We start from the raw sequence: 24,606 nt of genomic DNA, 5'->3' as shown, positions 1-24,606 counted from the left end.
AGAATATATGCATATTAGGAAATGAAATAAGAAGCTGAGTTAGTTTTGTGTATGAAACTGACTTAGTATTCTGGTAAGAATAAAATACATATGCATGTACAAGCTGCAAAATACAAATTGTGTAGTTTCAATGATTCTGCATATGAGTTAAGTGCTCTTAACGTTTGCATTTAAAAGTGGCATTGGGCAACATAAAGATGAACGGTAAAATTCAGGCTAATAACTTAAAATTTTAATTTTTCTTTACTTAGAATGACATTAAATAGCAAACAAAAAGTACTATGACAAGTTAAAAGAGAGACCATGGAAGAAAAGAAAGAGCTTTATATTTTCGTACTTTTAGTGGCTCTTTTCCCCTACTTTTTTGAACACTGTGCCCCACAAATTATATAGCAGGCCCTGCTTCTGAGTGTCAACCCCCCAGGCAGAGCAGACTCAGCTTTCCTACCACACTTCCAGCCATGTGATTTGGACTAACCGGCTGCACTCTGGGGGCACATCTCTCCATTCCCAGCCTGCTTCCATTTTATACCATATAAACACATATATACACACATGCACACACATACATGCCAATGGACAAGAGTGGAGTTAAGGATACGATCCTTAATAAAGTCTAACCTGATTCATGTTCTGTTTCAGGGACCTCGAAAGCTTCAGCCTCCTCAGGTGAGGACGCCCTGGTCTCCTCGGCTACCTCAGGGGCCTCAGACCCTTCGTGAAGTTCAGACTCCTCACCTTCAATCTCCTCGTCAGCCTCAGCTTCTTCTGCTTCTATAAAAAATGAGAAGAAATAAATTATTTAGATTAAGTCAGCAAATATTTAATTGGGAATGACCCCTGGAGCATGAGGCTTAATGAGAAAGATAGATACAGTCTCTACATTTTGTATCTATTAAAATGCAGTAGTAAAGGATGATAGTAATATGCTCAGAGTGCTATGGGAGCACCGGCCTAAGGATTCATTCAAAATGGGGAAATGCATATAGCATTCCCAAATATTATAACAGTCAAAGACAGGAAACAGCCCAAATGTCCATTTAAAAGGGAATGGCTATACCTGCACTGTCTGATATGTAGTCACGAGCCACACGTGCTCATTGAGCACTTGAAATGTGGCTAGTCCAAACTGAGATGTGCTGTAAGTATAAAATACACAATGGACTTCAGAGACTTTGTATGAAAAGTTGAATGTAAAAATATATCAATAATTTTTACATTGATTACATGTTAAAATAATAATTTGGATATAGTGTATTAAATAAAATATACAGTTGGCTCTCTGAATCTTCAGGTTCTGTTATCTGTGGATTCGACCAACCACGAATTGAAAATATTTGAAAAAAATTTTTAGAAAGTTCCAAAAAACAAAACTTGAATTTGCTGCATGCTGGCAACAATTTACATAGCATTTACATTTTATTAGTTATTATAAGTTATCTAGAGATGATTTAAAGTATACGGGATGATGCGTTTAGGTTACATGCACATACTATGCCATTTTATATATGGGACTTGAGCATTCATGGACTTTGGTATCCGTGGAGGTCCTGGGACCAATTCCTCATGGATACCGAGGGATGACTGTAATTAATTTCACTTGTTTCTTTTTTCTTTTCATGTAACTACTAGAAAATTTAAAATTATGTATGTGGCTTGCATTTTATTTTTACTGGGCAGCACTAGCCTAGACTATATATTTTCTTACAGCTAGTTACAAATTATAATAGAGTATGTTGATCAGTATGCTAAAATTTAAAAAACATAACTCCAAGTTTTACATAGTTGCTGATGACACCTATAAGAAATAAATGCATAGAAGTCTTTGAGGAAGAAGATGGGGTAAATGGTGGTGTTAGAAAACCCATCTCTTCAATTCCCTTTAATATATTTTTTAAATTGACTCTTCAATTTTCTTTAATATATTTTTTAAATTGACTGAAACATGGTATTTTCTATGTAAAGATATGAAAAACTAAATGAGCTTGTTTTCTGGACTCTTGTGGGAATTATTCCCTCCCCTGCCCCCTGCCCAGTGAGTACCTTCCAAGAATCACATTCTAGGGCTATGAGATACCTCTGGCACCTGGATTTTTAATCTAAATTGGGGTGATTAAGCACAAAGAAAAAAGCATCCTGAAGTGTCCTTATATCTTGAAGTCTGACCAGGATTGCCAAGCATGTGGCTTCCAAGTATGTGAGTTGGAATGTGGTGAATCTTTTGTGTTATATGTAGGATCACAAGGAGGTAGCATCATTTGCTGAATTCTACTAGGGTGAAAGATGAAGTTATATATACTCTACTCCAGAAACTCAAAATGTCTTTTAGCTGAGTATCTCTTATAGTAAAAAAAAAACTTAGCATATACCTCCAACACGCATATATTTGGTTATCTGTAAGTTGTGTTCTTATCCACATTAGGTACATTATAAAGTGTATATATAAAATGAATTTATATAATGATGCTGAAAAATGTAAAAAGTTTGAAAACTTTTCTAGAACCCTACTGGATAATCCATGTGAGTCAGGAATGAACTGAAAAGTGTTCTAAGATCCTTGTACTATCTGTGATTTTTGATTAAGTGTATATTGTATTAGTTATCTATTGCTTCATGTATATGTTGTATTAGTTATCTATTGGTTCATAATAAATTACCCCCAAAATTAGTGGTTAAAATAACAATACTCACATATTGCCCTCGCAATTACTGGGGTCAGGAATTTGGGAGTGGCTTAGTTGGTGGTTCTGGCTCTGGATTTCTCATGAAGTCACAGTGAATATGTCAATTAGAGTTGCAGAGGTCAATCTGAAGGCTTGACAGGGGCTGGTGGAGCCCCTTGCAAGGTGAACACTCAAAGCCAGAACCAAGGTCCTCCGGGAGCAGAGAGAAGCACGGCCAGAAGTCCTGACCCACAGAATTTTGTGCAGAATAAAGATAGTGGTTGTTTTACAGTTTGGGGGTGGCTGGCTGCACAGCAATGGAACACCAAAACAGACTTTCTTCACTCTTCTGAGCTACGGACGGCTTTGTCAGTCTGGTGAAACTTATGGATTCCTTCTTAGAATAATGCTTTCAATCTCATAAAATAAAATAAGAAGCCAATTATACTGAATACAGCTATCAAGATATCAAAAAATTTTTTGTGGTATAGGAAATGTGTGCATCTTTGCTAATGCATTAAGTAACAAGAACTAGCAACTGGTTGAATAACTACCATAATTTTGGAATAGTGACACACATAAACAAGACATCTAAAACTGGAATGAGATATGAAAATATCTTTGTTTCTATTGGTGACAAAGTCAAGGTGCTGCTAATACTATTGTGGTTTGTAGCCTATATTAATTATTAGGTGAGTAAAATACAAAATTTCAGTTAAGGGTTAGTAAAAAATAAAGTATAATTATTTCCCCATTCAAATTCACAGACCTCTGAATTTTATCCCCAGGTTTAAAACTCCAGTCTTAAAAGAAATTTTTAGAGTAAGTTCTTCTATAATGGAGATGGAAGTTTAAGTATAAAGACAATGGGTATAGTAAGAGTTTAGCTGTTTTCTCAACTCCTACAGGATCCTTTTAATAGAAGTAATTCCAACAGCCATGTCACCTGTGACAAGCGCAACCCTTTGAAGACGCGCTGCACATGCTGTCCTACTGTGTACCCCTCTTACAGGGTGGATGAGTAGGTATCTGTGTCAGGATTCCTTTTCCTATGAATCCAGTACTGCTGTGACCATATAATTTATTATCCAAATTGGAACACTATGGGAATGAGAGGGGGGTCAAACAAATACTTCAGGAACCTGGGTATGAACCTAGACTCTCATGGGCAAATTGGGAAATAAGGTCACCCTGTCTATAATTCACTGGAAGTACTGCAGCTGTTGGCAGTCACAATACAAAATCAAATGGCATATTATTAATCATATAATCTTATGTTTGCCTTTTGCTTTCGCATGCATAGCTTCCAATAGCTTTTGATTTTCTTCTTCTATTCTCAATGTCTCTTCTTCGGCTTTTCTGAAATGAAAAGGTCCAAAATTTAGTTATCTTCGGAAATTCAGATATCTCACAATATTATAGAATTTAAGGCTTATAATGGTAAAATTAAAGAGTAGGTCATTTATAATATTCATTATACTTTTTACTTTATAATGTAAAAGTTTAATTTACTCATACTGAGGCTAGTTAGTTTTCAGAAATTTTGGGTGTTTTTTTTTGTAAGAAAAGTTGAAATATTGTATTTTAAAAACTTTGGCTATTAATTAGGAAACCTGGAAAATTTAAAAAAGGATTGTCTAACTCCAAGCTGGGATAATTTGTATCATTTTCCCTCTGATTAAATGAGAAGTGTTCACAACATAGAGTTAAATGAAAAAAGGTATAATATAAAACTACGTATAATACAAATTTACTTTTGTATTTAAAATGTATATAAATGATGATTAAAAGACAAGAATAAAATGAATCAAACTGTTAATAGTAATTATCTCTGGATGGTGGCATTCTGAGAGTTTTAAACTTTATTTCACATTTTTTGCACTTTAAAAATTTTTCCATATGAATAAGTAGAAAATTTGTAAATTTACCTTTGTAACCAGAAAAATTATTTTCTGATTTATTTTCTTTTTAATATAGTAATGATGAAATTTAAAGAGACTTGGGATAGGGAAACAAATATCTGGAGGGAATCTGTCTTTCATTAGGGTTCAAGGACTAAACCTGCCTTAATGATGAAGACAGGTATAAGGAAAGTTAGTAAAATGATGGAGAAAGACTATTTATTAAAAATTGAAACATGCATACCTTTGACCTAGAAATTCTGTATCTAGGAATTTAGCCCTCAAGTACTGGCATACTACTGCACAAAGAAGCATGTATAAGAATGTTGACTGCATCTTTAAAAATAATATCAAAAAAACTGTATCAAGTATTCACAAACAAGGGGACAAGTTAAGTGGAGTAGAGCCCATTCATCTCAACAGCCCACTCTGGGGCAGTCTTCTTCAGACCGTTCTATAGGTTGGTCATTCTCTCATATTCAGTGCTTTTTTGTGTGTTCTTTTTCCCCTTTCTTTGAAAATCTTTAATATATTCTCTTCAAAGATATTACTACACCTCTCCTCCCAACAAGCATGTTTCTTGTTAATAGGGGGTGTTCGCTCACTGTGTTCTAGATACAGTCTGTGATCCAGACTGAGGTCTTGGTGTAATTCGAGTTCTCTTTGTTCATGCCCCAGACTTCTGAGACTACTGAACATTGTTTGTGCATGCCTTCCCTACTTTGTTTTGTGTGAACTGGCAATCCTTCTACTTAGTCAGGTAGGGCTCTTTTGTGAGACTTTCCTCATCCAAAACCTGGGTACTGTATGCTGCTGCTAAGAATCTAAGACCTGACAAGAAGGAGGAAGAATTTTGCTGCCGGTTTCTAGCTACTTCTATATACTACTTGGATAGACAGTCAAAGACAAATGGTGATAACAGAAATTATTCTTCATTTGACTCATACATTTGAAAACTGATGTTGGAAAATCTAGAATCAGCATGTCTGTAGATATATGGCCAAAGATGTAATTCTAAATCCTGTTATTCTTATCTCTTGTCCAACCAAGTTGCAAGGCCTTTAAATGCATCTCTGACCATTTTTTAAAAAAAATTGTTTTAAATTTCATTTTCTGCAGTATATGAGAAAAAAGCAACATAGAGAAATGGAGAAAAGTCTGCTTCAACCTGGGCAAGTCTTTGCCATTAAGAAGTTTATAAAGACATAAAAATTTAGAATCAAAAGAAGTAAAAATTGATTATAGAGATAGCTCGGAAAATTCCATACGGTAAGAGGGAGGTGAAAGTTAAGAGTTGGGAGACAGTGGAGATGTCTTTTTCCTTTAAAAAAACCCTATAGATTAAATGTATTTTAAATTATCTACTTAAAATGTAGTAAACCTTCAGCCTAGAAATCACATGAACTTCGTTTTACTGTTATGTCAATAGCTTCATATGTTCTTAAATATTTGACTATTTCTCATACACTGGAAAAAAATTAGGTAATCCCTTAAATCCTAGCAAATTGTAGCTCCATTTGTAACAGAACTTTTAAAAGCTAAAAGTAAATGTAATAAGTTTGTAATTATTGTCTTAATACTTTTAGTCAATTTTACAAACAATTTTATTAACTAATCTAAATTATACTTTATGTATTTTCGTGTTAAGTTCATAAAGGAACGGCCAATTTAGGTGAACAATGAACATCAAATAACAAAATCCTCTGACACACAGTTATCAGTTATCCCCCACCCCCTAACAAATACCCACTTCCCAGCTCCATAATTCCTAGAGTTTAAAGAGCTCTCCTAAGTCCCAGCACAAATTGCTAGTATCTGAAGGGGAAAAGGAAATAACATTTGAGAAAGCTCCTATAGGTGTCATCATTAATAGTGGGAGGTTTAATGGGTTAATATAAAGGAATTTAGTTTTTGAATGTCTCAGCCTTTAACGCTTGGAGAAGTAGGAATCTCAGTGGACTAATGAAAAATTTTAGTGTCTAAAGAGCTTGTTTCAGGAAGGAAGAACAATTAGCACATTAAGACACTCTTTCTTTTTATACTTTATTTTCCAGTCTGAAGAACTTGATAGTTAAAGTTTAGTCTTGACCCCAGCCATGAACAGATGGAAGTGTGTCCACATTTTGAAATGTTCTTCATTGCACCCAGATTAGAGAATAAGCTCTTGATGTTGAACCTGTCAATTATAATAAGTAGTCTTGTTCTTTCCTTATGTAGAACTTAGGCTTTGGATTTTAGTCATATCACACAAGTGTATTTTTACTTTTTATTATATTATTTCTTTCATTTGTGGATTCTAGATAGCAAAATTATAATATTTAAGTCACAGATAAACATGGTAGAAAAAAATATCTTCCCTGTGCTCATTTTTTTACAGTGTCTTTGGAAAGTAGATATTTGGTTTAGAATGTCTGATGTGGGGCTGTGAAAACAGCCACAACTCTGTACTTTAGAGATTATGGAAGTATTTGTGAAATTACTGCTTTTCTTAGAATTAGAACTGGATCTAGTTAGTAGGCCACCATTTTGATGCTAAAGACATTTCATAAATATAAATTGTAAGTACATATTTAACAGCTATAAGAGGTTAATTAACCCAGTTTATTGTGCCAGGCAGATTTTACCTTGCCGCTTCTTCCTCTTTTCTTTTCTTTAGTAGTTCATCCAATAACCTTTCTAAAATCTTAGAGTCAATTTCTTGTTTATTCTCTAAATACAGTCTATTAAATAAATATTTTCCTGAAACACAAAGAGAACAATGTTAATTTTGAAGCTCGATAAAATATAGTGAGATATATTTTGGAAAATAACAATGAAAAGATTATTTATATCTATATCCAAATATATTTTCCTTTAAGCATTTATTTAAATAGAGCCCAGATTCTTTAAGAGACCATCTTAAATCCTTTTTTTTTTTTAACATCTTTATTAGGGTATAATTGCTTTACAATGGTGTGTTAGTTTCTGCTTTATAACAAAGTGAATCAGTTATACATATACATATGTTCCCATATCTCTTCCCTCTTGCGTCTCCCTCCCTCCCACCCTCCCTATCCCACCCCTCCAGGCGGTCACAAGCACCCAGCCAATATCCCTGTGCCATGCGGCTGCTTCCCACTAGCTATCTACCTTACGTTTGTTAGTGTGTATATGTCTATGCCTCTCTCTCGCCCTGTCACAGCTCACCATTCCCCCTCCTCACATCCTCAAGTCCGTTCTCCAGTAGGTCTGTGTCTTTATTCCTGTCTTACCCCTAGGTTCTTCATGACATTTTTTTTTCTTAAATTCCATATATATGTGTTAGCATACGGTATTTGTCTTTTTCTTTCTGACTTACTTCACTCTGTATGACAGACTCTAGGTCTACCCACCTCATTACAAATAGCTCAATTTCGTTTCTTTTTATGGCTCAGTAATATTCCATTGTATATATGTGCCACATCGTCTTTATCCATTCATCCGATGATGGGCACTTAGGTTGTTTCCATCTCTGGGCTATTGTAAATAGAGCTGCAATGAATATTTTGGTACATGACTCTTTTTGAATTTTGGTTTTCTCAGGGTATATGCCCAGTAGTGGGATTGCTGGGTCATATGGCAGTTCTATTTGTAGTTTTTTAAGGAACGTTCATGCTGTTCTCCATAGTGGCTGAACCAATTCACATTCCCACCAGCAGTGCAAGAGTGTTCCCTTTTATCCACACCCTCTCCAGCATTTATTGTTTCTAGATTTTTTGATGATGGCCATTCTGACTGGTGTGAGATGATATCTCATTGTAGTTTTGATTTGCATTTCTCTAATGATTAATGATGTTGAGCATTCTTTCATGTGTTTGTTGGCAGTCTGTATATCTTCTTTGGAGAAATGTCTATTTAGGTCTTCTGCTCATTTTTGGATTGGGTTGTTTGTTTTTTTGTTATTGAGCTGCATGAGCTGCTTGTAAATTTCTGGAGATTAATCCTTTGTCAGTTGCTTCATTTGCAAATATTTTCTCCCATTCTGAGGGTTGTCTTTTGGTCTTCTTTATGGTTTCCTTTGCTGTGCAAAAGCTTTGAAGTTTCATTAGGTCCCATTTGTTTATTTTTGGTTTTATTTCCATTTCTCTAGGAGGTGGGTCAGAAAGGATCTTGCTGTGATTTATGTCATAGAGTGTTCTGCCTATGTTTTCTTCTAAGAGTTCGATAGTTTCTGGCCTTACATTTAGGTCTTTAATCCATTTTGAGCTTACTTTTGTGTATGGTGTTAGGGAGTGATCTAATCTCATACTTTTAAATGTACCTGTCCAGTTTTCCCAGCACCACTTATTGAAGAGGCCATCCTTTCTCCACTGTACATTCCTGCCACCTTTATCAAAGATAAGGTGACCATATGTGCGTGGGTTTATCTCTGGGCTTTCTATCCTGTTCCATTGATCTATCTTTCTGTTTTTGTGCCACTACCATACTGTCTTGATTACTGTAGCTTTGTAGTAGAGTCTGAAGTCAGGGAGCCTGATTCCTCCAGCTCCATTTTTCGTTCTCAAGATTGCTTTGGCTATTCGGGGTCTTTTGTGTTTCCATACAAATTGTGAAATTTTTTGTTCTAGTTCTGTGAAAAATGCCAGTGGTAGTTTGATAGGGATTGCATTGAATATGTAGATTGCTTTGGGTAGTAGAGTCATTTTTACAATGTTGATCCTTCCAATCCACGAACATGGTATATCTCTCCATCTATTTGTATCATCTTTAATTTCTTTCATCAGTGTCTTATAATTTTCTGCATACAGGTCTTTTGTCTCCTTAGGTAGGTTTATTCCTAGATATTTTATTCTTTTTGTTGCAATGGTAAATGGAAGTGTTTTCTTGATTTCACTTTCAGATTTTTCATCATTAGTATATAGGAATGCCAGAGATTTTTAAATCCTTTTTAGAAGGTGTATATGGGCATGTCATAAATAACTAAAACATAAAAAGAGGTAGTATAATATATTCTCTCCATGGAAATTCTCTTTTCAAATATATTTCCTTAAGATGCAAAATTACAGGATATTCTTGGCCCCCTCATCAAAGATTAGTTGACTGTTATATGTGTGAGTTTACTTCTGGGCTCTCTGTTCTGTTCCATTGGACTATGTGTCTGCTTTTCTGGTGGTACCATACTGTTTTGATTACTATAGCTTTATACAAAGTGACAGAACAATTAAAATTTAGTTCTGCTATCTTTATGTACTTAGTATTTCCTATTTAAGGTGAAGAAGGACTAATATATAGTTTTGCCCTCAGCCTCATATATTTTTCATTTAGAAGTTACAATGCTGACTGGGATGGGGTGTTAGATTCTCAGCTCCAAAGAATAATTGTAAGGGCTTGCTGGAACATCAGGTGATCCCACACCATCTGTGGCCACCTACTCAGTGGATGGATGCCTCCTTTTGTGTACCTCTAGGTCATGAAGGGACTACTGGTGTGGTATTTGTACATAGGGAAGGTGGAGTGTTTTTCATTTTATATTTTAACTAAAAATATTATCAGCAATAAAAACTTCACTTTAAATTGACATGATAAATATTTACCAACCATTGTTTTCTGTGTCTGATAAACAGATGACTAAATCGGGTAGAATTCCTTTGTCGACTAAGACCAGCCACAGTTCTTTCATAATAGGGTAGTTGTCCAGTATCCATCCTCCATATTTTGGGGCACCATAAAACCTATTCTTGTTTTCTTCAACTACCTGTGAAAAACAGCAAACTGAAATTACCATCATATCTACCCAAGTAAAGGATGCTACCTTGATATATTACTTTTGTGGACCTTAATCAAGTATCTTTTGAGTTTTTCTGACTTTCAGAAGGAAATAAAAAGAGCCACTTAATTTTAAAAGAGAAACTTAATTTTAAAGCAATAAAACTATAAGTTTTAAAAGTTAAGAACAGGAAGCAAAAGCCTTTCTTAAATAAATATAACAATACATGCTTACTATATGTTATTCAGTATTACAGAATCCAAATTCTGATTCAGAAGGTCTAGGGTAAGGCCCAAGAGTCTGTATTTCTAACATGCTCTTAGGTGACAATAGTCCTTGGTCCACTCTTTGAGTAGCAAGGTCCTAGCCCAGTTTGCCTTTTTTAGTGACAATGCTCTTCACTTCCCTTTTGCTTTTCAGCCTTCAATGTGAAAGGCTTCTACCTGCCACCCAATAATAATAACTTCAACACAAGTATGGAGATTAGATGTGGATCTATGAATATACCAATTCTGAAGGCTTTAAACAAGTTTGTGGGCCATCAGGAAATCACAGAATATTAGAAGTCAAAGGGGAAGAAATCTCAAGAAGACTGGTGTAACTCTCTGGCCTATGTAGAATTTAAGATTATCTGCTTTTTGAATTTCCATCTGAATGAAGAGTATTTTGAAAAAAAGAATTTAAACACTTTGAAATGTTTCACATATAGAATTGGGGGAAAAAAGCTATAATGAAGAAGTATAAGTGAAATAAGTTAGAGAAAGACAAATACTACATGATCTCACTTATTTGTGGAATCTAGAAAAACCAAATTCACAGAAACAGAACAGATTGGTGATTGCCAGAGACAGGGCTGGAGGTGGGGAAATGGGTGAAGGTGGTCAAAAGGTACAAACATCCAGTTATAAGATAAATAAATCCTAATCATGTAATGTACAGCATGGTGACTATAGTTAATAATATTGTAGTGTATATTTGAAAGTTGCTAAGAGAGTAGATCTTAAAAGTTCTCACCACACACACACACACACACACACACACACACACACAAATGTAACTATGTGAGGTGACCATGTTAACTAAACTTATTGTAGTAATCATTTTGCAATATATACAAATATCAAATCATTATGTTGTACATTTTAAACGAATACAATCTTATGTCAATTATATATCAATAAAACTGGAAACAATATAAATGGTTAAAAAATTTTACTAAGTTTCAAAGATATGAAAATTAAAACAACATCAACATATAATTTATAGTTTCCCTATCTCATTCAATTTTTTTGAAAAAAATTTAATGGCTTCATAGTATTTAGTCAAATGAATAAACCCTAATTTGTTTAATCATCCTCTTCATGTTAAACATTTATATAACTTATAATTTTATTATAACATTGTGATGATATGATGGACATCTGCATATATAAATCTTTGTCTAAGTATATATTTCTTTAGGTTAGATTCCTATAAAAAGTGTTTTTAGGTCAAAACGAATAAAGGAATGAACATTTTAAAGGCTTTTTATATACATTGTCATGTTGCTTCCATAATGTCTATAACAATTTTCACTCCTATGTGACTATATCATTACAGCCTCATTAGTATGGATTGTTATAAGTTTTAAAAAAATCTTTGCCAATTTGACAGGTAAGAAATTGTCTTTTTTCATATTTTTATTGACACTTGAACATTAAAATTTTTCAGTTAACCATTTGTATTTCTTCTTTGATGAAATAATCTGTTTACGTCTTTGTCTGTTTTTTACATTGGTATTAGATTTTCCTTGATTTGTAAGAAATCTTTATAATGAGGAATTAATGTGTCATATTTATTATAAATACTTTCCCCAGTTTGATGTTTGCTTTAAAATTTTGATTTTCATGGTGCATTTTTTAAGGAAAGGGAATCATTGTTAAGTAGCATCTTCATTGAGATTTTGCTCTAAGAGTTCTTCCATGGCATTTGTGCCTAGAGTACTTGACCATTCTAAGATCATTTCAATATCACTACACTTCCTTCTGGGTAAAAACATGCCATTTTTACATTTAACAATTAATACTGAATTAATTTTGATATAAGCTGAGAATCTAAATTGTTTTTATCCTACCAGTTAATTTTATCAACACTATTAAATAATTCTTCCTTTCCTTTTGGGTTGTGATGTAAACCTTAGTATACACTCAGTTTTTATCTATACTGAGGTCTGTTTCTGTGCCTGCTCTGTGGTTCTGTTAGTTCTTGTATGATTATCAGGCTTATAAAGCACTGTAACATCACATTTTACTAGTTGGTAGAGCAAGTCTCTCTCTGTTATACTTTGCCAGACTGTTCTTACCAATTCTCAACTATTGGTTCTCCCAAATAAATTTTAGAGACATTTGTCAGTTTTCAAAATACATTGACATTTTTATTATAATTGCATCAAATCTATAAACTAATTTAAGAAAGATACCTTAATAAGATTTTGTCTTTACATGTAAGAAATTAGTAATGACCTAGTTTTTAAAAATAGGTTTCCTACTCAGAGATCATGAAAATTGATGACAGGTAGAACAGTGTCCTGCATTGGTCTCTGTTCTCTTGAAAAAGACAATCTGATATGAGCTTTGATGTTAAAATCTCACGTGATTTAAACTCCCCCACAATCCCAGACTCATAGTTTACCATCTATTGACACTACTCATATTACTACATCAGAAGTGTTTTAGTAGTACTCCCTGTAGATTTGTATCCTCCAGAATAAACACTGGAAAGAATGGAGCAAATTATCAGTGAAGGGCAAGGATGGGATGTTCACAGTGCTAAAGACATCCCTGACTTGGATATCTCCTCCTTTGGGATGCTCTGTCTCACCTCCCAGGATGAGATAATAGCCTTGACCTTCCTGACATTCCTATACCTTGTACATATTTAGTTACCACTTAGCACATGAGAGTTAATTATTGGATTCTATGTCAGCCTTTCCTACCTGACTGATAGCTCCTTAATGGAAAGAGCTATGTTTAATTCATCTTTGTGTCCCCAGGCTCTAGCACAGTAGGTACTCAGAATGTTTCTGAAGAAATAAATTGATGACAGAACAACCTGAAGAGATATAGAAGTTGAAAGATCTCTTTGGGAAGCTCAGAGGGGGATAACAATTTGCCTTGGGTAGAGCCTGGGGCTCAAGGATTTCACCCAATGTGTTACAGAGTGGTTCTATACTCTCAGAGAACATTTTTTTTCTTCTCATGATTTTAAATTACATCATTTTCAAATTACAGAGAAATACATAAGTTCATTGAACGACCAAAACTGATTTGTTCTCTTTAACTTTTGCTCTGAACGCTTACCCAAGCACTCTGTACAAAACAGATCCATATGGTCTTTATAAGCCTTCTGATTTGATATGGGTAGGACATAGTACCTGAGGCTTTATTTTCCCCTTAGATTGGAAAATCCGTGGTGTGTCCATCCATCTCCCCCATGAACATGTTCAAGGTGGCTGGATGAAATTAGTTAGCTAGGGAGCAAAATTTGTCTTGGTTTACAAATAACCGGCTCATAGATGAAAAAGTAACTTTGGTACTTGCTTCACATAAACTATCTTTTAACCAACTGGACTGAATTAAAGACAATAAAAGTTAATGAAGAATAAATGTCAAAGCTATGAAATTATATTGCACATTTGTTGATAATTATTGAAAATTTATAAGCAACTGTTCACTGGGGTACATTACACATAACAATGTTGACTGTAAAATGCACATGAATTTGAAGGCTACAGATTTCAACACTGTCATACAGGATTCTAAAATAATTGTACATATACTAGGTTAACATTTTCTCAGTTACTGTGAAATCAATGATAAAAATAAAGAGCCTGGATTTCTTACCTCTTGGAGAACTTCGTCTAAGATTTCAGCAATTTTTTCATGTGGCTGTTCAAAGTTCATGTCCTTTGCCATTTCAACCGTCTCCTTTATTATGGAAAGAACTTCTGGATGATCTGCAGTTACCTCCTCTATCACATATTCTATTACATCTAAAGTAAAATAAATCAATAAATTAATGCCATTAATAATTTTAGTAAACAATGCTATTTGCAATAGAACATGATTGTAAATACCTAACCCAAGGAAGTACTCTTTGTGTTCCTGCAGCACATGCCTGAAAAAGGGAGAAACAGACTGGATGGGAAATAAGTCAGGAATCATAAAATAACAGAGCAGTGGCTTAAAGCCAGTGCATCAGAATGAAAGTGAATGAGGCATGAAAAAAGTCATGTCAGGCAGGAGTCAAAACTCAGGAAGCCACGGAGAAGACGTAGGAAACAAAGGCTTCCAGGGGTCAGGCTAAAACTTGGGCATCTAGGGAATGAGTCAGAAAACAAAATAAATACTTCCAATTATAAGCATGAGACTAAATGGGACAATAAGAGGACGGGAGGTAGGCAAGTTGGAGGGGATGGAAGAAAGGGTGGCATAAGCTGGTTTTTGAAGTGTTAGACTTGATTCTTGTCTCATTGTGTGCTGAATGTTTCCTTACACGACTGAGCTGGCTCACAGGCTGCACCATGATGTAAACATTCATCCACTCCTCTAATGGGACATGAGATTGGCAGCTCCACCTGACTCCTCTACCTCTGCCTTTCCAATAGTGCCTCCTGAGCTGCCCCAAGGCTCTATCCATCAGGGTCTCATGCGAGAGCCCAATTGATCCTTGCCCAGAAAAACCCCAAAGGACCTTTGAAGAGCAGCTGCCTGCTGCCATCCCTGTCGTAAAGTGAGAAGTCTGTTCTCAGGGATAGAGAGAGCCAGCAGTTTCTGGAGAGCCAGAGTGGAAGAGGCAGGAACCCAAGATCTTCCGATAGCCAGGGAAAGAGGACATGAGGAGGCAGAAATAGCCAGGCAAAGGTACTAAATGTGATAGAAGATGCTAGTGGTCTATCCAATATCTGGTCTCCTTTTCCTTAGTAACAGAACCCTGATTTTGTTAGGGTCAGCCATGTGCCTAGCTAAAAACACTACATCTCCTAACTTCCCTTATAGTTTGGATGGCTGGTAGATAAGATGCAAGAAAAATTTGGGAAGGGGAGGCGGTGAGTCTTCTTGTTTTCTATTTAAAGAGGAACAACTCAGCTGGATGGAATGCCAATTTTTTGTCCCTTGTCTTTTCCCTTTTCCTGCACACTGATATGATGGCTGGCACGCTAGCAGCCATCTTGTGAATTATTACAGTAGCCACATGCCAGGAATGGCAGAAAAAATAGATCTCCTATCTTCTCAATATTCTTGTTCACAAAAACAATATATCACATGTTATTTTTTCTGTGTTCCTGCATGTCTAACTGTTCATATTATAGTAGCCTTTAAGATAAAGTAAGTGGATATTAATAATACTTTTTTTAAAAAAAAACCACACACGTTACTCCTTCAAAATTCTAAAGGAACTATTTGTGATTTTTAGATCCACAGTCTAAGAGAACCAAATTACCCAAATGTTAATTTACCTTTTTTTGAATCCAACATTAGATCTTGACTAGAGTCTTGTTGACTTCTTTGAAGTGTAGACATTTTACTTGTTTCTTTTTCATCTGTGAATAAAACTCTGTTAACACGTAAAGAACAGTATTTAAAGTGTAGGTGAATCCCAAAGAAGATTGTGGTATGGGTCCAGGGACCCAGGACTCATGTTCCCAATTTCTTAAAAAATTAAAATAACAACCATAATAATCAAATAGGTAAACATATCTATCAGCAGTAGAAAATAAAGATAATGACTTAACTTATGACAAAACCAAGAGTAATTTCAGTTTCATATAATGCCAGTGGATGTAAATTGAAAAAAAAAATCAAATTTTCCCTTCCTTAGGTAACTAACAGACTCTTGGCTCCAAGAGGTAAAGGCTGTGCTTATCTCAGACACAGGGGGGAGAAAGGGTGCCTTTTACCAGGGTACACTGGCAGTGTTGGCATCCCTCCAGCAGTGGGTAGAGGCACTGATGACTGCTTCTACCTTGGACAGCTTCCCCCAAAGAGGGAACAGATAATACAAGGGAGGGGCTCCCTTTGTGTATGTACTGGTGCTGGGAATTCCGCAGCAGCAGAGATGGGGTTCCCAGATGCCACTTGGCCAAAATTTTAATTTCTGGGTCTTCTGTTAAGTGTGTGTGTGCGCATGCATGCTGGGGGAGGAGGAGTGTCATACATAAGTTTCTGACAGTGCCCAGTTCAATTCCTACTCAGCTTGAAATAAACACAAGGCAAAGACACGTCTATCTTAATCAGGAGGAGAAACCAAATAGAAAAGATCAGCCCTACATTATATAACACAATAAATTATATATGCAATTAAAAATTAAATACAAAAAGGTCAGACCAATAAAAAAAGAATATAAGTATATATATTTAATCTCTGGTTGAGAGGAAGACTTTTTAAGCCTGAAAGTAAATGGAAGAAATCAACAAAGGGGAAGTAATGATTTGACTATGAAAATGTGAAAAATTCCTCTACTTCAAAAACAGCAAGCTGATTTAAAAGACAAACCACCCAATTTGGAAAAAAAATATGAAAAATAAGTGAGTAATATAGAAAATGTATATAGGAACCATATAACTGATACAATTTAGAAAAATGGGCAAAAGACAAAAATGGTCACCTCAGAAAAGAAGAAATATAAATGGCTAACACAGTATTAAAATACTAAACTTCAGAAATAGTCAAATAAAAACTAAAATAATATTTAAAAAGAGAAAATACCGAGGAAACTATAACATGTAGTTTGTATATTCCTGACGGGAACATAATTTGGAACAACTTTATGCAAAGCAATTTGACTGTCTGTAGCTTCATACTCATCAAACTAGTGACTCCACTTATGTCAACATGCAGACAAAACTTCATGTAGAAAATTGATTGGAAAAAAATTTACTGGAGCATTATTTGTATTAGTAGCAAAAAAATAATTTAAGTTTTCGATGTAATGAACTAGTTAAAACTATTACCTATAAATAGGGAAATTGTGCAGTAATTTTAAAGGAGGGTTAAAATATTTTCTAATGAAATTATATAATTAAATGTAACATTATAAATAAAAAATAAAGATAGTTTATATTGTATGCTCTTGATTATATAAATGGAAAAGTTTTATAAGGGTAAATAGTACTAAATGATAACATTTCATAGCTACAACTTTGGGTTTATGATGCTCTGATTCCAACCCATTAAAGGAAGCAGAGAGCTTTTAAGAAAATTTATTATTGTATGATAATAATTGTGTCACATCTGGAAACATACAAAAAAATCTGGGGGGCGTTCTAACTGTATTAGGCTTGCTGGGTTCTATTTTCTTCTTCATTCTGGTAAATCTATTTCTGTTCTACAGCTGCTCAGTTTAAATCTGTAAGAGAGAAGCTAACTCTTTCTCTTAAAGTTTCCAATTTGAGGGAGGGGGTGGGTAATTTTAAGCTTCAATATAAACATGATAAAATATGGAATAAATGGGAATAAGATCCACAAGCATGGCATTAGCAGCTCATTTTGTGACCGTCTTTATCATCTGACTTCATTTTGGCTTCTTCACTGTCCTCTAAAGAGCTTTCTCTTTGGGATTCAAGAGTGAACACTGCAGTGAAAGAATAATGTGCTTTATCAGCTAATCTGTTTATATTAGAAAAGATTTGGCTAATAATATTAGCAACATTTTCTTTATCATCTTCATCAAATGACAGATGCAACTCTTCTGCGCTTTTATATGCATCAGTTGGGAACTCATTTTCCTTCCTTTCAAATTCTCTTTGAGGGTCTTTTGAAGTTGACTGGGCTGAAAGATAGTAATTGGCTGTGTTAGCAAAAGGTAGCTGGGGGTAGGTAGACAGCCTTGGGCGTGTGAGTTCTGACTCAGTCAGTGTGGCTTTGGTGAATCATTTGGTCTCCTTGTCTAAGCTTCTACTGGGCAAAATGAGGATAATTAAACTGAAAACATCACTGCAACATTAACTGAGATAATGGGTGTAAACAATGAACTTAGAAAAGGCTTGGCACACAGGAAGCCTGCTCCATATTAGCTGCCATCCTCTGTATTATTATATAATTTTCTGTCTTAAAAAACCTCAGTATTCTCCACTGACAAAATTTCTTAAAAATATATTGGAGTGTGTGATGAATTGGGAGATTGGGATTGACATATATACACTAATATGTATAAAATGGATAACTAATAAGAACCTGCTATATAAAAAAATAAAATAAAATTCAAAAATTCCAAAAATATATATATATATAGGAGTAAAACCCCTAGCAAACAAATTCCAATTTTTTAAATGTTAAAAAGGGTTACCTTATTGTCAGATTTGGAATAATTAGTGAATTTGAAAAGAGATTTAGGTTTGTAGCATATAAGAGATATCATCTATTTCTATAGTCCAGTGAGAAAAGGCAATTTGTGGAAAGATGTAAAATCTGTGATATCATGCCACAATTTGATGTGAAAGGAATCACTACAGACTCCGAGAAACATTACAGAACACTGTTCATCCTCCAGAAGCCCTGCTTCCTCTCTCCATCCACGTTTCAGTTAAATGTTCCCTCTTCAAAGATGTCTTCCCTGGTTATCTTAACACTCCAGTGCCCCTACCCCAATCACCACCTGCCCGATTACTGTGTTATATATTTTTTCTATCTGTTTACTTTTTCCCCCTCTACCCCCCATTAAAATGTAACCACCTCAAGGACAGGAGCTTCAAGTGTCTTGTTCACCTCTGTTGCTCAGGGTCTAGAATCATGTCTAATACAAGAAGGTACTCAAGTGTTTTTGAATGAATTAAAGAATTCATTTTTGAATGAATTAACAAATGCATTTTATCCAGGCTCAAACAGATTGAGTAACAAGCCATCTTAGTAGTCTGGGTCAATACTTCTCAGGCTTTAGTTTGTGAGTTGTCCAAGAGTATTTATCTTTAATTTTGGTCTTAATTTTGAAGATAATATGATAAATACATAAATTCATTCTTTTTAACATCTTTATTGGAGTATAATTACTTTACAACGTTGTGTTAGTTGCTGCTCTATAAAAAAGTGAATCAGCTATACGTATACATATATCCCCATATCCCCTCCATCTTGTGTCTCCCTCTCACACTCCCTATCCCACCCCTCTAGGTGGACACAAAGCACCAAGCTGATCTCCCTGTGCCATGCAGCTGCTTCCCATTGGCTATCTATTTTACATTTGGTAGTGTATATATGTCCATGCCACTCTCTCACTTCGTCCCAGCTTACCCTTCCCCCTCCCGTGTCCTCAAGTCCATTCTCTGCATCTGCGTCTTCATTCCTGTCCTGCCCCTAGCTTCATCAGAACCTTTTTTTAAGATTCCATATATATGTGTTAGCATACGGTATTTGTTTTTCTCTGACTTACTTCACTCTGTATGACAGACTCTAGGTCCATCCACCTCACTACAAATAACTCAATTTCATTTCTTTTTATGGCTGAGTAATATTCCATTGTATATATGTGCCACATCTTCTTTACTCATTCATCTGTCAATGCACACTTAGGGTGCTTCCATGTCCTGGCTATTGTAAATAGTGTTGCAATGAACATTATGGAATATGACTCTTTTTTAATTATGGTTTTCTCAGGGTATATGCCCAGTAGTGGGATTGCTGGGTCATATGGCAGTTCTATTTGTAGTTTTTTAAGGAACCTCCATACTATTCTCCATAGTGGCTGTATCAATTTACATTCCTGCCAACAGTGCAAGAGGGTTCCCTTTCTCCACACCCTCTCCAGCATTTATTGTTTGTAGATTTTTTGATGATGGCCATTCTGACTGGTGTGGTGATACCTCATTGTGGTTTTGATTTGCATTTCTCTAATGATTAGTGATGTTGAGCATCCTTTAATGTGTTTGTTGGTAATCTGTATATCTTCTTTGGAGAAATGTCTATTTAGGTCTTCTGCCCATTTTTGGATTGGGTTGTTTGTTTTTTTGATATTGAGCTGCATGAGCTGGTTGTATATTTTGGAGATTAATCCTTTGTCAGTTGCTTCATTTGCAAATATTTTCTCCCATTCTGAGGGTTGTCTTTTCATCTTGTTTATGGTGTCCTTTGCTGTGCAAAAGATTTTAAGTTTCATTAGGTCCCATTTGTTTATTTTTGTTTTTATTTCCATTTCTCTATGAGGTGGGTCAAAAAGGATCTTGCTGTGATTTATGTCATAGAGTGTTCTGCCTATGTTTTCTTCTAAGAGTTTGATAGTATCTGGCCTTACATTTAGGTCTTTAATCCATTTTCAGTTTATTTTTGTGTATGGTGTTAGAAAGTGTTCTATTTTCATTCTTTTACATATAGCTGTCCAGTTTTCCCAGCACCACTTATTGAAGAAGCTGTCTTTTCTCCATTGTATGTTCTTGCCTCCTTTATCAAAGATAAGGTGACCATATGAGCATGGGTTCATCTCTAGGCTTTCTGTTCTGTTCCATTGATCTATATTTCTGTTTTAGTGCCAGTACCGTACTGTCTTGATTACTGTAGCTTTGTAGTAGAGTCTGAAGTCAGGGAGTCTGATTCCTCCAGTTCCGTTTTTCTTTCTCAAGATTGCTTTGGTTATTTGGGGTCTTTTGTGTTTCCATACAAATTGTGAAATTTTTTGTTCTAGTTTTGAAAAATGCCATTGGTAGTTTCATAGGGATTGCATTGAATATGTAGATGGCTTTGGGTAGTAGAGTCATTTTCACAATGTTGATTCTTCCAATCCAGGAACATGGTATATCTCTCCATCTGTTTGTATCATCTTTAATTTCTTTCATCAGTGTCTTATAGTTTTCTGCATACAGGTCTTTTGTCTCTTTGGGTAGGTTTATTTCTAGGTATTTTACTCTTTTTGTTGCAATGGTAAAGGGGAGTGTTTCCTTAATTTCTCTTTCAGGATTTTCGTCATTAGTGTATAGTAATGCAAGAGATTCCTGTGCATTAATTTTGTATCCTGCTACTTTACCAGATTCATTGATTAGCTCTAGTAGTTTTCTGGTAGCATTTTTAGGATTCTCTATGCATAGTACCATGTCATCTGCAAACAGTAACAGGTTTACTTCTTCTCTGATTTGGATTCCTTTTATTTTTTTTATTCTCTGATTGCTGTGGCTAAAACTTCCAGAACTATGTTGAATAACAGTGGTGAGAGTGGGCACCCTTGTCTTGCTCCTGATCTTAGAGGAAATGCTTTCAGTTTTTCACCACTGAGAACGAAGTTGGCTGTGGGTTTGTCATATATTGCCTTTATTATGGTGAGGTAGGTTCCCTCTATGCCTACTTTCTGGAGGGTTTTTAAAATAAATGGGTGTTGAATTTCGTCAAAAGCTTTTTCTGCAACTATTGAGATGATCATATGGTTTTTATCCTTCAATTTGTTAATATGGTGTATCACATTGATTGATTTGTGTATATTGAAGAATCCTTGCATTCCTGGGATAAATCCCACTTGATCGTGGTGTATGATCCTTTTAATGTGCTGTTGGATTCTGTTTGCTAGTATTTTGTTGAGGATTTTTGCATCTATCTTCATTAGTGATATTGGCCTGTAGTTTCTTTTTTTGTGACATCTTTGTCTGGTTTCTGTATCAGGGTGATGGTGGCCTTGTAGAATGAGTTTGGGAGTGTTCCTCCCTCTGTTATATTTTGGAAGAGTTTGAGATGGATAGGTGTTAGCTCTTCTCTAAATGTTTGATGGAATTCGCCTGTGAAGCCATCTGGTCCTGGGCTTTTGTTTGTTGGAAGATTTTTAATCACAGTCTCAATTTCAGTGTTTGTGATTGGTCTGTTCGTATTTTCTATTTCTTCCTGGTTCAGTCTCAGAACATTGTGCTTTTCTAAGAATGTGTCCATTTCTTCCAGGTTGTCCATTTTATTGGCATATAGTAGTAATCTCTCATGATCCTTTGTATTTCTGCACTGTCAGTTGTTACTACTCCTTTTTCATTTCTAATTCTGTTGATTTGAGCCTTCTCCCTTTTTTTCTTGATGAGTCTGGCTAATAGTTAATCAACTTTGTTTATCTTCTCAAAGAACCATAGTTTTATTGGTCTTTGCTATTGTTTCCTTCATTTCTTTTTCATTTATTTCTGATCTGATCTTTATGATTTCTTTCCTTATGCTAACTTTGGAGAGTTTTTTTGTTCTTCTTTCTCTAATTGCTTTAGGTGCAAGGTTAGGTTGTTTATTTGAGATGTTTCTTGTTTCTTAAGGTAGGATTGTATTGCTATAAACTTCCCTCTTAGAACTGCTTTTGCTGCATCCCATAGGTTTCGGGTTGTCGTGTTTTCATTGTCATTTATTTCTAGGTATTTTCTGATTTCCTCTTTGATTTCTTCAGTGATCTCTTGGTTATTTAGTAGCATATTGTTTAACCTCCATGTGTTTGTATTTTTTACAGTTTTTTTCCTGTAATTGATATCTAGTGCTAACAGCCATAAAAGGGGAAATAGACAGTAACACAATAATAGTAGGGGACTTTAACACCCCACTTTCACCAATGAACTGATCATACAAAATGAAAATAAATAAGGACATACAAGCTTTAAATGACACATTAGACTAGATGGACTTAATTGATATTTATAGGACATTCCATCCAAAAACAACATAATACACTTTCTTCTCAAGTGCTCATGGAAGATTCTACAGGATAGATCATATCTTAGGTCACAAATCCAGCCTCGCTAAATTTAAGGAAATTGAAATCGTATAATAAATTCATTCTTTATCATCTAGATGATCATTTGGATGGTATGTTATTTCAACGCTGGTCTTTTTGATGTTGTTTTTTATAATCTCTCCGGCACCTGGTTGGCCTCTCTTACTTGTTTATAGGCTAATAATAAAGAAGAGAGGCAGATTTATTAGGCAAAAAATGTGTTTTTGCCTAGCAAAAGCTCAATACTGCCATGTAAGAAGTAATTTCCTTGATATTTAAATAGTTTCAAGCATAGAAAGTGATGGCAAGCTTCCCAGTTTATATAAAGTTAGTGAAACTCTGATAGCAAATTCTGACAAATAGAGCATGTACACACACACACACACACACACAAACTATAAATGAATCACACTTCTGAGTACAAAAAAAATTCTAGATTAACAGCTAAAAGAAATTCAGAAAATCAGAAATACAAGAATGGCTTAGTGTTGGAAAATATATTAGTATAATTGATCAAATCAGTAGGTCAACGGATTAGAAATTTTATGATCATCTTGATAGATTCTGAGAAGGCATGTGATAATGTCCAACATCCATTCTGGATAAAAATATTTAATAACGTTATGAATAAACATTGACGAGATCCCTTTACTGAGGCCCACTATCACTTCCACCATTTAACATCATTCTAGAACTGCTAGCCTACATAATTATTCAAGAAAGGAAATAAGCATAAATATTGGGAAAAAAGGAGTTGAAACTATGCTTCTTTTCAAACGATAAGATTGGCTATCTGCAAAACTCAAGAGACTCAACTAAAAATCTATCAAAACTAGGAAGTAAGTTTAGTAAGGTGGCTTGTTACAAAGAAACATACAAATCAAACAGCTTTCCAACATACAGGTAATAACTACTTGGAAAATGTAATAGAAGAATAATCCCATTTAATAGTAACAAAATGACAAAATTTCTAGAAATAAACTTATTAAGAAAAGTATTGACAACACATGAAGAAAGTTATAAAATGTTAAGGAAGGATAGAAGTATTAGGCCAATAAATGGAGATTTAATCTGTCTGCATGAGAAGATTTAATAGTAAAGATGTGAATCCTCATCAATTTATTGTATAATGTTAACACAATCCTCCCACTAGGATTTGCTGTAAAACTTGACAAAATTCTCCAAGCATCCCAAAGCCTAGCACAGCTCCTGGCACCCAGTATGTACTCATTTTATGGATAAATGAAAGAATACCCAGGAATAATTTTAAAACAGAATGTTTTGAGGAGGAACTTGCATTACTGGATTTAAAATGCATCATAAGATATTAATAATATTTTGCATTAAAGGTTGTAATATAAAGATCAAATCACAGAAAGTTCAGAAGTTTACACACACACAAACTTAAGCTAAAGTTGCCCTTTCAAACATCCAGTAGAATTATGGATAATTTAATAAGTGTTATTTGTAAAATGCCTCACCATTTAGAAAAAATGAATTTAGATCTCTAGCACAAAATTTATGACAATAATTACATATTAATTAGAAAGAAGCATTATTTTAAAATGAGATAATGCAATTTTGTATATGCCATAGGACCATAATTAATCATTACAAATATGAATAGAAGAG

At 34.7% G+C, this 24,606-nt stretch overlaps 1 protein-coding gene across 1 annotated transcript in view; it reads right to left on the bottom strand.

Annotated features, from left to right (window-relative positions):
* The window catches only part of AK9 (adenylate kinase 9), a 121,080-nt gene that overhangs the window by 57,234 nt on the left and 39,240 nt on the right, over window positions 1-24,606 (bottom strand). The window contains exons 14-19 of the mRNA XM_082856089.1: window positions 15,787-15,870; window positions 14,171-14,319; window positions 10,121-10,277; window positions 7,189-7,303; window positions 3,946-4,022; window positions 622-774 (exon numbers count right to left, since the gene is read on the bottom strand). Of these exons, the coding sequence (XP_082712215.1) occupies window positions 622-774; window positions 3,946-4,022; window positions 7,189-7,303; window positions 10,121-10,277; window positions 14,171-14,319; window positions 15,787-15,870 (735 nt within the window). The remainder of the gene's footprint in view (window positions 1-621; window positions 775-3,945; window positions 4,023-7,188; window positions 7,304-10,120; window positions 10,278-14,170; window positions 14,320-15,786; window positions 15,871-24,606) is intronic.

The sequence above is a fragment of the Leucopleurus acutus genome (assembly GCF_964270905.1).
Source record: "Leucopleurus acutus genome assembly, chromosome: 15".
In the NCBI taxonomy this organism is placed as follows: Eukaryota; Metazoa; Chordata; class Mammalia; order Artiodactyla; family Delphinidae; genus Leucopleurus; species Leucopleurus acutus.
This window is presented reverse-complemented; position numbering and strand designations above follow the sequence as displayed.